Source organism: Rissa tridactyla, chromosome 3 (assembly GCF_028500815.1).
Source record: "Rissa tridactyla isolate bRisTri1 chromosome 3, bRisTri1.patW.cur.20221130, whole genome shotgun sequence".
In the NCBI taxonomy this organism is placed as follows: domain Eukaryota; kingdom Metazoa; phylum Chordata; class Aves; order Charadriiformes; family Laridae; genus Rissa; species Rissa tridactyla.
The window spans coordinates 86,717,991-86,731,581 of record NC_071468.1 but is presented as its reverse complement, the minus strand read 5'-3'; the positions used below and the strand labels follow the sequence as shown (position 1 = coordinate 86,731,581).

The window sequence follows — 13,591 nt, the reverse complement described above, 5'->3', positions numbered from 1 at the left end:
TTCTTGTAACAGCTTTTAACTGTCTATTGATTTTAAACACGTGACCAAACACAACAGGTTCTCTTGCACAGGCAGCGTGTGCTTGATGTTCAAAATTGCATACATATATATCACAGGGAGGAGGGGCAATTTTGAAAGAATTAAGGAAACAAGTACAGCTTATAATTTGACAAGCATGCCAAGCTTTTGTGCTTTCATACAGGCTTCTCCATCCCCCTGATTAAGCACCATGTAACCCCTCTCTGTAATGCTGTCAAGTTGAAAGAAGTAGAGGACTGGGGAGAGCCAGGAAGAGAGCAAAGTGCTGAGGACACAGGATGAAGAGGAGGTTGTGCAAACCGTAAAGGCAGAGAACATTTCATTTGATTACCACAGCCTAAGAACATAATCAACTCAGTTATCCAGAGATTCAACCAGTATGACAGTTTAAAAAAGTGCCATAGCTGTACATACACCAGAAGAGGCTTTCACAAAATAAGGTCAGGCTGCAAGTATAGTCACTAGCTAAAGCACAGCACTGAAAACAAGGTGAGTCACTTGGGTATCCGTGCTTGGCTAACTCACAGGTTTCATGAAGACATTTCCTTGGATAAGGTGCCAAAACTGAGCCAGATCCATGCACTTGCTGCACTGTTGTTGAGTTATGTGTCAGCTCAACTCCCCTGTGGAAACAGGACACTGGAGAACACAGTGCAGGGATACCGGAGCACTCAGCTCAGCAGAAGCACCTCAGGTCCTCAGCTCTGCTACTAAGCCAGGAGTTATAAGCCCTAATGGATCCAAGATAACTACATGCACTTAGTATCACTACACTCTGCACAGCCTTCACACCATCTGTCCTAATTGAGCTCTCCTCACTCACTGCCCTATCCCTCCACCCATCACTTCTGCTGAAGGAAAAGTGGCAATGTGTATCATCTTGTGTTGGTTCAGATCCTAAACACCATCTGGAGGAGTGGGTGTGTAGAAACAACCTCAACCACACACCTCCCTGACCCTAGTGGCTACCACCAGGCTATCACCATAGCCACCTTCAGCCACTCAGACTTGATCGAGTGCCAATATGCTCAGAGACTGTCTTCCAGAGGACAAGAAACATTCCAAAACGTATCAGGTAGAGAGAAAGTCCACATCTTCTAAAAGAGAGGAAGGGAGAGCCAGGGAGTTACACCAATCAGCTTAGATTTAATACCCAGAAATACAGGATTGAATCACAAGAACTGCCTCTAGGCATTTAGAAGCAACAAAGACGCAACAAATCAAACTGACTGACGCTCAATAACAACAGTGTTCAACTTATCGTTTGATTTTGGTGGTAAAACAGGATTCACAGAACTGGGAGAAGAAGGAAATATCAAATCTTTTGATGCTGGCTTTTGTCTTGGCTTGTCTTTTGTTTACTTGTCTTGTTCTTATAGAGGAACACAAAAAACATGGGGTAGATGTAACTTCTATAAAAGAAGAGCAACCTGTTTCAAAACCAGGTTCAGACGGGTTAGTGTTTCACTAAAAAAATGGAAGAATATATTGTGGAGGATCTGTGGGTGCTGATTTAGGTACAAGAGAATTAATTCATTTTCCCTAAATTGCCTCATAGCATATTCTTATTTTTGTGATACCTATGAATTTAGTAACAGGGATACAGACTGTGATGGTAGCTTAAGAATTCAGTGTTATCCTTAACTTTAAGAATGAGCTGGGAAAAACACTGATATACTGAATGCAATTCAGTATTAAAAAAGTTCTAATCTTAATAAGGAATAAGCTATTATACAAACATACACTGCTAGATAATTACAGGAAAAAGATAGGGAGGCAACAAGAGACCAAAAGCTGAATTAGTATTATTCTGTCTTGTAAAAGGCAATTACGTTGAGATACATAAACAGAAGTACTCGCCTTAAGACATCTGAAATTAATTCCTCCCTATTAATCACCAGGGTGGCCTCAACTAGATGACTGAGTTCAATTATGGGCACCACAGTCTCAGAAAAACATGGGTCAACATGAGAGAATACAAAGAATGACAAGAACGGTCAGAAATATAAAAAATACAGACTATAGGGAAAAAGTGAACAAATCGGCATTTAATGTGAAAAAAAATAGAAGGTTGAAAGGAAACTACACCAGTATTCAAGTACATAAAATGCTGCTGCAAAATCAGAAAATAGTATTTTTCCCATATCCATCAAGAGACTCCCATAGGCAGAATAATAACTATAGGGGTTAAACATTGGGGAAAAAAAGGTAGGTTAGACAGAGAATAGTTAGAATCTAAGTACTTTGATAGTTAAATAATAATTTTCCTTGCTATGTCAACCATGAGGTTTAGTGGTTTCCCTCTGTCTTGCAGATGACCACAAGACACATGCACTCAAAATCATGAAGAAAATCATTAACAGCTACCATCTCTTCCAGATTGTTTGAGATGTAGCCACCCATTTTAGAAGCATTACATATTACGCCCTGTACTGCCTGTGAAATACGCAGCTTACATTGGACTAGAACAGATGGCAATCCTTAATAAACAGTAAAAGATCCGTTTGACCCATGAAAAGTTTGAAGGTTCTGGCTCAGAATTATAACTTTTTGTCCTATTTGCAAAATCAAGTATTTTTTTTCTGAAGTGAGATTCCACGTGTCAGTTAATAATGATGCTTCGATGCTACAATCATTATGGCACACACACTGACAAATTTAAAACGTGTTTGGATTTCCTGTGTAGCATCCAAGACTATAATCATGGAATGGTTTAGGTTGGAAGGGACCTTAAAGATGATCTAGTTCCAACCCCCCTGCCATGAACAGGGACACCTCCCATTACACCAGGTTGCTCAAAGCCCCATCCAGCCTGGCCTTGAACACTTCCAGGGATTCCACAACTTCCCCGGGTAACCTGGTCCAGTGTCTCGCCACCCTCATAGCAAACAGACCTGCTGTTACCTGTCAACTACACTCACGGGACGATAAAGGAAACTGTAATGGCATTATGTTCTAACTGTTCCCACAGTTTCTGTAGTGTAGAAAAGAAAGGCTGTCAAGACTTTTTGACATTAAAATATGGAAGTTTTAGAGAAAGATGCTGCAGTAAATTTTTTCACATCCAGGAGAGAATTTCTGAAATGGACAGCATGCTAACTTCACTTTGCAGCCTAGCTGGGCAGTTGCTTCTGACTATTCATTATCCGAGCAAGATGCCTGGGAGACCCTTCCTCCTCTACCCCTAAGCTTTTCCTCTATCCCCACAAAGATTTGGGTCAAAATGAAAACATTTCAGTACATCTCTATCATATCAGCCACCTCCAGTTTGACACTGTCTGCCCCTAGATCCCTAGATGTTTAGAGGACAAGTCGCATTAGAATGCTGAAAACATCTGCTGCAGGAAATCAGCTGTAATGCTGAAAATTTAGCCCTTCAGACAGTAAATTAAGAAAATCTAAGCAAGAGGTATTTACCTGATAATCATTCCCCCTGTAGATCGCATATTTACAAGGAATCACAAATAGATTGTATCCATCTCTACTCAGTTAAGAAGCAGTCCAATCTGCCAGCCAAGAACCATGGTAAAGAATTCTCCCCGTTCCTCCTCTTCGCGTCAAAGACTGTTCCTCCAGAGCTGCAAAACTGAATTATACGAATATGCATATTAACTAGATGATTATTTCTTTCAGAAATTATCTAACTCATAATTAACTTTTAGTTATTAATATGCTTATTCGTATAATTTAGCTTCCAGCTTTCAAAAAACTATGTGGGCAGATAACAGAGAGACTGGGAAGCCAGCATCATGATTCCTGTTAAACAGACCAGTTTAGTTTTATACTTGCTGAAAAAAGGCAGACATTGGAGCTCACCATCACACCTCATTTGCTAATGCATCCAACAGCAAGTCAAAAAAAATTAGTTTTGAGGTACTGGTCCAAAGAAATTTTTTTTAGATATCAATGTTTTACTTCAAGGCTAAGGGAGGTAGTGGCCATATCCCTGAATATATTTCTACTATGGATTTTTACAGTGTAGGCAATTTTTATTTCAGCTGATGGATTATTTTAAAGTTTTCAAAGTTCATCTTGCTTCTTCAGATGAGATTTCATATTCCTTTCAGGCTAATTTCTTCCATACTTCATCTGTAAACCATGTTGAACAGTTGCAGTAACAACAAAATATGCTTTTTCGCAGCATATTTCGTATGAGGATTTCCAAGTGTTTGCAAATAAACACACCTCAGCACACAAGTAAAATAATTCAGTATTATGCAAGAACTGAATCTATTTTTGCACTCAGCAATATTCTCCCCTACTTTATCTGCAAATAAAAAAAACAGTTAGGAATTTGGAGAAAACTGAGCCATTGCGCTTCAGACAATACAAGTATATTCTTTGTACTTGAGTACTAGTTCCACACTATAGTAACTACAGTAACTTATTTCATGAGAATTATGCAGATTTATGTCAAAATAATTAGACTAAGTGATCAGCCATATTTCTTATCATTACACACTTTAAACAGCTTTGAACAAAATATAATTTCACAGCTGCCTTGGGGTTTTTAAGCTCATCTTGCTTTTTGAATCCAATTCTCAATCTTTCAAAATTTTAAAGAGGAAGAATATTCACCAAAATGAGCACTGAATTTAAAAAACACTGAATTTCATCCACATGGCTACAAAAATAAATAAAGAATTGTTTACACACCTCCTCCATAACATTTCACCTCTAAAGACACTGTGAAAAATTAAAAAGCACTTAACTATCTCAAGTGAAGCTTAAAAAAAACTAAAGTGTTATATTAGAAAAATTTTAAGTCATTGTTACAACTGGAATAGTTGCGGTGTTGAATATTAAAGTTCAAGGTTCATACAGGAAACATAAGCGTCTGCAATGAATCTGCCTGTTTTTACCGGTTTGAGACAAATACTACCAGTCCTCATTTGCAAGAGCACTGACACTCGTATAGTATGCATTATGTAGTAACTGATGACTATGAGTTTATGAAATTCAGTTTAAAATTAGAATATAAAGTTCTTAATCAAAAATACCAGTTTTAGATGTTCTTTTCTCCTCTTGCCAAAGGAAGAGCTTGATGATCCAGGTTCTGATTCTTGGCCTCCTGTTTTATCATTATCGTCATCCTCCTCTTCATCTTCATCAAAGCACCATTCTGGTAGCTCAGGTGGTGACGGTGCATCATCTTCATCTCCATAACGACGAAATAATTCCTTCAAATAGTCACCTTTATAAATACCCGGTGGTCTAGCCTGAGCAAAAGTAGCCACAGCAGCCTCAATACTGTCAAATAAAAATTGAAAATTACTCTGGATGCTTAATTTACATGTTTCAGTCATGTTATCCCTTAACAAACATAAGATTTATTGGGACTAAGAATTTAGAAAAAAAAAATTCCAAACTGGTAATTGCAAAAAACATTCATTACATATGAAACATCATGCCTGGCAACAGTTACTCTTGCACAAGATTCTGCATAATTATGTAGGCACTGCGTATGTTCTCAGAAGTAACTGTAGCTTGCACTGCTTCGTCTCCTTGTCGTTGCTAATAGTGGTCTGCTGGTCACCTAGGTAAAACTTTTATTATTGCTACAGAAAAGGAATAGGTGACGCATAGGTAAGTATTTAAGGCCTGGATGAAGACAAAAGAGACCAAAGAAAAAGATGAACAAACTTAAAGAAGAAAAACTGAAGTGCTGAAATTCAAATATGGCTACATTTTTCCCCCAAAGAATTATCTTTCCTTTCACTAGAGGTTTTGCCATCACACTGGGAAAAAGCATCCTAATCATGCTAAAAGTGATCGTGCCTCTGTACTCGGCACTGGTGAGGCCTCACCTCGAGTACTGTGTTCAGTTCTGGGCCCCTCTGTACAAGAGGGACATTGAGGTGCTGGAGCGTGTCCAGAGGAGAGCTACCAGGCTGGTGAGGGGTCTGGAGACCAGGTCATATGAGGAGAGGCTGAGGGAGCTGGGCATGTTTAGCTTGGAGAAGAGGAGGCTGAGGGGAGACCTCACTGCCCTCTACAGCTACCTGAAAGGAGGTTGGAGAGAGGTGGGTGTTGGCCTCTTCTCCCAGGTGAATAATGACAGGACCAGAGGAAATGGTGTGAAGTTGTGGCAGGGGAGGTTTAGATTAGATATTAGGAAGAATGACTTTACTGAAAGAGTGGTCAGGCACTGGAACAGCCTGCCCAGGGAGGTGGTTGAGTCACCATCCCTAGAGGTATTTAAGAAACGTCTAGATGTGGCACTTCAGGGCATGCTCTGAAGGGCAAAGATTGTAGGGGCTGGTTTTTGGTTTTGGTTTTTTTTGTGTGTGTGTATGGTTGGACTTGATGATCTCAAAGGTCCTTTCCAACCATGAAGATTCTATGATTCTTTTGAATTACTTCTCTTTCTGCAGGTTTTTTCTCATAAAAAACTGTAATTCAGAAGCCTTTTACTATGCAGCTAACACTTAATCTGAAGTGCTTTAATAAACTGGAGGCTGGATCACAAAAAAATTAGAAACCAAAACTAACAGTCATGCACCTGTACCAGCCAACTGGAAAGCACTGCAAACTATACAACAGCAAGCACAGCATAAGGGTTTTATTGTTCCTATTTTCATAGGTGTTATGAAAATGTTTAACAGAAAGCAATGGACATAATTCTGTCTTCAATTTATCATGGCAGCATGAAGCAGTAATGCTCCGTAGATCAACATTTAGAAATCTTGCTAAATAAGAGATGAGAAATCAAAAAGGGTACATGCCCCCGTAAGGCTTCTTGACAAGCACGTATCTTAAAGCTGGAACAAAAGCACATATTACATACTGTGAAAATATTTTTTTAGGTAAGAAAATAGACTGACACTGAAACAAGAAAAACATATAGCTAAAATGGAAAAAATAATTTAAATACAAAAGGCATTTTTTGTCTGATCTGTACAGTATGGGAAGGAGCATGAGAACTTTATGAGGCAAATTTCCCAGAATAAACAGAAACACTTCCTAAGAGCCAGTAAACTTGGTCTGTTTTCTGATCTTTGGTAAAAGTAGAAAAAAAAAACATTTTCATGAGTGAGATTATCAGATGGTCGGTCATCAGATCTCAGAAATAACAGCTTAAGAATCTGAGAAGGATCCTTCTTCCTCATTCTGTTTTCTGAGACTCCTAATTTCATCCTCCCAAGACACTTGTCATTTTGGTATCTTTCTTAAATTGTTTCACATCTTCTGTAACCAGTGCCATTGAAAGGCCAAAACAAAGTAAAAGGGATGGGGCCTGAAAGATGCTCAAATTTGTCTCAGATAATATTAGAAGAACTCTATACTGCTCTGGAATAGATGGCAATGAAAGCCAAAAGAGGTAGCACAGATTTCAAGCACAGAAACCTAGCTGAAAGAAAACATATTTTGCAAGCTCTTGAAACGTAACCGTCTTTGGGAAAAATGAGTTGTGAAAAAGACAATCAAGTAAGGTTTCTGATCACTAGCTGGAGAGATTTCAGTCTAGATGACCTTTCTTTAATTTAACTATATCTCAGTATTCACAATACATCAGCAGCACTCCTACATCATATGATTAAGGAATGAATATGGATGGATTTTTCCATCAGGAAAATCTTATTTCCTCATCAGCAAATAATAGTCCCTTATTTTAAAGAATGATACAACAAACTGGATTTATCTTGATACAATGCTTAGCATTAACTACCACCTTGACAAGATTCATCCTTTTGCTGTGGACATTCTTCCCTACCAAGTGATCAACTGGGTGTTCTGTTAAAATAATCTGACAGAGATGAAGAAACTTGATACAATTAGCTACCTGAAGGAAAAAAAAAAAACCAACAAAAAAAACCAAACACGCAACCGCAAACCACCAAAAGACATGGCTGTTAAGTTTTAAGGCTTTTCCCACAGAGGTTTGAAAATAAAGAGAAGCTGCATAGAAGGTGGAGTTTTAAATAGACTGAAGTGCATTTCCTCTTCAGAACAAAGGACCAGCTCTTAGTCTAGTTATTGCATCCTGCTTTTAAATTGTTAGATTAAAAGCATACAGCTTTGCTAGTTTACAGGAACAACTAGAATCATACTATAAAGGTATTTGTACCTGTGTCTACTTCCTATACCCAGCTAAGATTCTGTCAAGATTCAGACACCTGCTACTAACTGTGTGCTGTCTCCATTGCACCAATGTCTTTATTCCAAGTTTACTAACACGCACATGCTAAGCACCAAATAAAATGTATGTCCAGTCATAAGAAAATGCAGTAACAGGAGTAGAATTTTCTTGACTTAAAGGACAACATAAGAAATATCATCAGAACACTTAAGGGGCTTGTTAAGAAACATGCCTTGCATGGGACCCTGTCAGCAAGGAAATAGTGTTTCGTGAATACTACCAAACACGCAAAAGTCACGCCCACCAGCATGGTACAGGCAATTTTTTCTTTTTTACACTAATGTTATTTGAAAAAGAGCACTATTCTTTATTAAGAACATTTTTATATCACAAAAAAAAAAAAACCCCACAGGTGAGTCTGTGCAGAAGCATGTTGTCGACTTTAGTCAAACAACAAGGTGGAAACAACGACTTTGTCTCCCCTCGGCCCTTCAGAAGCAAGTATGCCACTCTGCTGTTGCTCTAGTTAATTATTTCAGAACTCAAGAAACCAAAGCGCATACACGCAAACCTACATGAAAAAAAGGAAGAGAAATAGTCTTTCAGGCATCTCTGAACTCTATATTATTACTCAAAATGTGGGACATGTCACAGGGAAGAGACACAATACAATAAAAGCCCCCGCACAGCAGGTACAGGTGACTTTTGACCTACTGGACCTGGAAAGCTTGACTGAGACAGGCTAAGCTACCAAGGGACGGTATGAATAATGATAATATAGGTTGTTTGCTCAAGATTAGTAGGCAGTTTTAAAATAACAAACAGTGAATACATTAAGATAGCTGTCAGGATAATGAGTGAAACACACTGAAGAAGATACTTTGGTCACTCTCCATAAATCCCTACGAATTAACATTCAAAGTTACCTCCAGTCCAACTTCTCGACCAAAAAGGCACAGATCAGAAATCCAGTTCTATTGAAACCATGTGTGCAATGGACACCTAGACAAGACAAGAAAAGGGCATAATCATTTGCAAGTAGTTTTAACAAACATGCTTTAGTTTCCCAAGTGTGTTTTTGGATCCTCCTACCTTCATCAGTAACTTTAAATTATCTCCCTTCCTATCAAGGCAGTCCATATCACATAAAGCACATAAGCCTAAAAAGCAATTTATTACATTCTTTCTGCAAATTGTTAGAAACAAGTGTATGGGATACCTCAGTTTATCCCAACTCAAGAGCACTAACTTGAATGCAACTGAAACATGGCTAATACAGATAAGATTCAAAGTATTTTTTTATGACTGTTCAAATGCTTATCATAAGACAATACAGTCAAACTCAATAATTGTGCTTTTAGTGGATTCCACAAGACTCATTTCATCAGGCATAAAAAAACATATCCAGATTGTTCTACCTCAAACTTGAAAGCAGTGTCAACAGACCACATTTCTATTTCAAATTTACTATTACCATGCTAAGACCATTTATTAATTTTAAAAAAGAAAAACCAAACTACAAAAAGAAAACTATAATCACCTTGAATTACTTATCTTTTCAATGTAAGAAAAAAAGCATTCAGTAAAATAGAGGCTGAAGACTTTATTCATCCCCCAGAAAGGGGGGGGAAGAGTCAAATGCATTGGAACGTATTTGTTTTTCCTCTCAAGGCAACAGCACCATCTAGTGATAAACAAACCAGACTAAAAATTTCTACTATTAAAAATGTAAAGGATTCAGGCAGGATGTTGCCTCTTCCTCATACTGCATTTTAAATTATAAATATTAGAGTATTAAAGTTTCCACTAACTCCAAAAGCAGTTATTCTTAATATTAACATATTTTTCAGTTGTGACCACAAAGCAAGTCACTTAATTTTTCATTCATGTCCTTACTTTACATAGTTAGTAAAGTAAGTTTAGCAACAATTCACTTGATGCTTATTCAGACAAAACGTGAATTTCTATCTTTTTTTCTATACGCTCCCCTGCACTGCAAGAATTTATTTTTTTTTACTGGAGATCCAAAAAAATGCCTACAAAGAGTAGACTGATATAAACCAGGAATTTTATATGGGTAAACCGAAATATATATCAAGTGTACCAGGGTTGGGTTCTGTGCCTGCCCCCTAAGCTTCCCTTCTTAATAAAGCAAGGCAAAAACTACTACAATTTTCTTGGATTCATCCATTTTAACCATTTAATAATACTAAAAACTGTGTAATTTGCATCAAATGAAATGAATTTTAGCTTCCTTATAGAATTTGTTCCCAGCAATCATTTCTCCTTAAGCAAAATTTTTGCATTTTGTGTCCTTCAAATTGGCAGGCATATTCCAGTCCTTCAAGTTGCAAAAATAAAGTTTCCGTTCTATATTGCTCTAGCTGAACAGAAAATTTTGTTCGTTTATCATTCACACTTCAGTCTATTATCATATCTAATCTTGACATTGGAAATGAAATTGCACACAATTGATATCAGTAAGTCTTGTGGCTGTCACTGCTACCAGGAAGGTTAAGTCAATAATTTTATACACATGACAAAGACAAGAAGCATCTCAGCAATGAGCCCAATGGCTTGGAAAGGAAAGATCACGTGGGGTGCAGTACCACCACTGCTGCAGACTGCTTTTGCTTTTGATAAAAATATCCTCCACACCAGTCCCTCTGATGCTCTGTCAGAGGAAACAAGTGTCCAGAACCAGAAACAACTTTTCAGTAATTCATGGAAGGGAAATTTAAAAAAAAAAAAAAAAAAAATCACAACATTTCTCCTTTACTATGAAAGCCTAAACTACAGGTTATTTAAAAGCTTATTCAACACATTATTTTCTCCTTGATTCTACCTAATTGACTTTTTTTCTATAGAGGTGAAACAATTAAAATAATGGAAGAACATTCCAAAATTCATAGAAGTCAACAATTTAGTGACTCAACACTAAAAATGGCATTTTAAAAGTTGAAAAACCAGTTAAATGGGTCAGCTATTTATAGGGTATCACCATGCTATCCGTGTTCCATATAAATTGCTGACCATAACAGTATTTCAAGTTCTGAAATATCATTGGAGGACCAAGTGGAGAAACCACTAAATGAGAGCGAAAACATTTCAAATTCTGGTGCAAGTTCTGAAATATTGTTGATGACTGATCCCACTCATTCTCATCCAGCAGTTCACATCACATACTTGTGTAACAGTTAAGGGAAGAAAACATAGGTCTCAAATTAAAATTGCATTCTATGTGAAATAAAGAAATAAGGAAGTACCTAAAAGAAAATTATGTGAAAAAGTGCGTGCCCAAATTAAATCTCTCAAGCACTGAAAAATATAAGATTCTCAGTGGTATCCTGTGACAGGACAGGAAGCAACAGGTACAAATTTAAATACAATAAATTCTTTCTTACGTATAAACGTAAGAAAAAAAAACCCTGTATATTGTAAGGGTGAGCAAACACCAGAAGAGGTTGCCAGAAGATGCTGTGGAGTCTCCAAACTTGGAGATGGTCAAAACCCAAATGGGCACAGTCCTGAGTAAGCTGCTTCAGCTGGCCCTGCTCTAAGGAAGGGCAGCTGACTAGATGTTTTCCACAGATTCTTTCCAACAACCTCAACTATTGCACAATTCTATGATTCTCTATGAATCCTAAACTGTATGAACATACCAGTTTAGTTTGCCAAGCTCTTATCAATGACACCAATACAAACAACTTTTCCATGCACTCTTAAGCTGCACAGACCCTCAGATTCAGGAAGGTTGTAGAATTATCTTCAGAGGCCTGAGGACAACACCCCTTCTGACTCTGGAAACTAAGATGCAAAGTAATTTCTTTTCTCTGACAGTTTGAGGATAGAGTTGAACATTAATATGCTTAACAGAAATCAGAATAAAATGGTTCTAACTAAAACCACTAGAAGCCACCCATTTAAACTGAAAACTTATTTTGCTTTGGGTAAAAAAAAAATAAAATTATACTTAAGAACATTCAAATATTCACTGTAAGACAATACACCACAGAAGAAAAACTTAGCCTAATTATCTAATATCAGTTTCCAGCAATTAATCAGCTGCTATGTGAGATTTGCTAAAGAATCTTTGATCATTCAGTTATCAAATATGACTTCAAGTAAGCCAGACCATCAAATGCCAAAAAATATTTAGACAATACATAACCTGTATTTGCATCAGCAGAAGTTACAAAGACACAATGCAAGTATCATGTATTTTTAGACAGTTCTTAAGCCTGTATATTTTTCCACATTAAGTGGATAGCTGTAATCAAACTGAGGGATGCATGCTAGTTTCTGTAAAAAAACAGAAACACACTAGTTTCTGGAGTAAAAGCAATCAAATTTATAAATGCATAAACACTGTGCTGAGGAAATTCCTTTGCTTAGACTTTTAAGAATAAGAGACTACAGTTACGAGTAAATATAAGATAAATTAACAGTAAAAACTAATGATGGATGTAAGATGGATCTAAGAAGAAATACCTATAAGCTCTGAGGGATTCTTATCACTGAAGTGTTCACATACACGGATAAATGTTTCTGTATTCTCAGGTGTAGGGCACTCACCATGCCTGAAAAACACAGGAACGCAGAGGTTAGGAGACAGCTGGGGGAAAGGGAAGAGAAAAAAGATTAATTACTTCAGTGTGATGCTTCAAATTAAAAGCTAAATATTAACAAAGTACAGATAACTTACCCTTTACACTGGAGCTTTATATATTTAATCCCCTCTTTCTCTATATCATTCCTATCATAGAATCTAGTGGTGTTGGTCAAGTCTACCAGTAAACCCATTTTAACCTAAAAAAAAAAAAACAACAAACAAACAAAAAAACCAACTTATATATGTCATTCAAATATCAGTGAGTATTGAAAGCAGTAGCAGGGTACACTTGCAAGTTTAAAAGTCCTTAAATATTGCATTTATTCATAAAATCTATATAAATTTGATTTTACCACTATCACAGTCATCTGTGTTTCTTTGTGAAAGCTGGTGTCTGAATTAGTGCTAGCCATCAATTTAAAAATTTCAGTTTGTTCCCACCAACATTGATAAATAAGAAAAATCTGCTAACAGCAGGAAGGATCTGATAAAGAATAATTTTAACATGTTAAAAGACAAATAAGGTAGAATCACATGCTCTTACGTTTTAAGTTATTAAACACAGGCACATTGGAAGTACCATAAGAAAAATTAACTACTGAGACCTCTATACAAGTATACTCTCAGAAATAACTCCTAATTCATCCATCCATTAGAGTGTAAAACAAACGAGCATATTTTCATGTTTAAAACAAGAATTCCCTTAAATTCTAAGAAACACTTTATTCAAAGCTAAAATGTGAAATAACTTGAAATCTTCAAAGACGCTGTCAGTAATTAAGGTGGCAATTTCAAGCACCCGGACGTTAGGGCGTACCTGAACTCAGGCTGCCTTGCCCACTCTACCCTAATGCGTTCCC

The 13,591-nt window shown here is 37.1% G+C and overlaps 1 protein-coding gene across 2 annotated transcripts in view; it reads right to left on the bottom strand.

Annotated features, from left to right (window-relative positions):
* Positions 1 to 13,591, bottom strand: part of RNGTT (RNA guanylyltransferase and 5'-phosphatase) — a 188,731-nt gene that overhangs the window by 160,125 nt on the left and 15,015 nt on the right. For both annotated transcript variants that reach the window (XM_054194690.1, XM_054194691.1), the window contains exons 3-6: positions 12,825 to 12,928; positions 12,611 to 12,699; positions 9,046 to 9,121; positions 5,040 to 5,289 (exon numbers count right to left, since the gene is read on the bottom strand). In XM_054194690.1, coding sequence (XP_054050665.1) covers positions 5,040 to 5,289; positions 9,046 to 9,121; positions 12,611 to 12,699; positions 12,825 to 12,928 — 519 coding nt within the window. The remainder of the gene's footprint in view (positions 1 to 5,039; positions 5,290 to 9,045; positions 9,122 to 12,610; positions 12,700 to 12,824; positions 12,929 to 13,591) is intronic.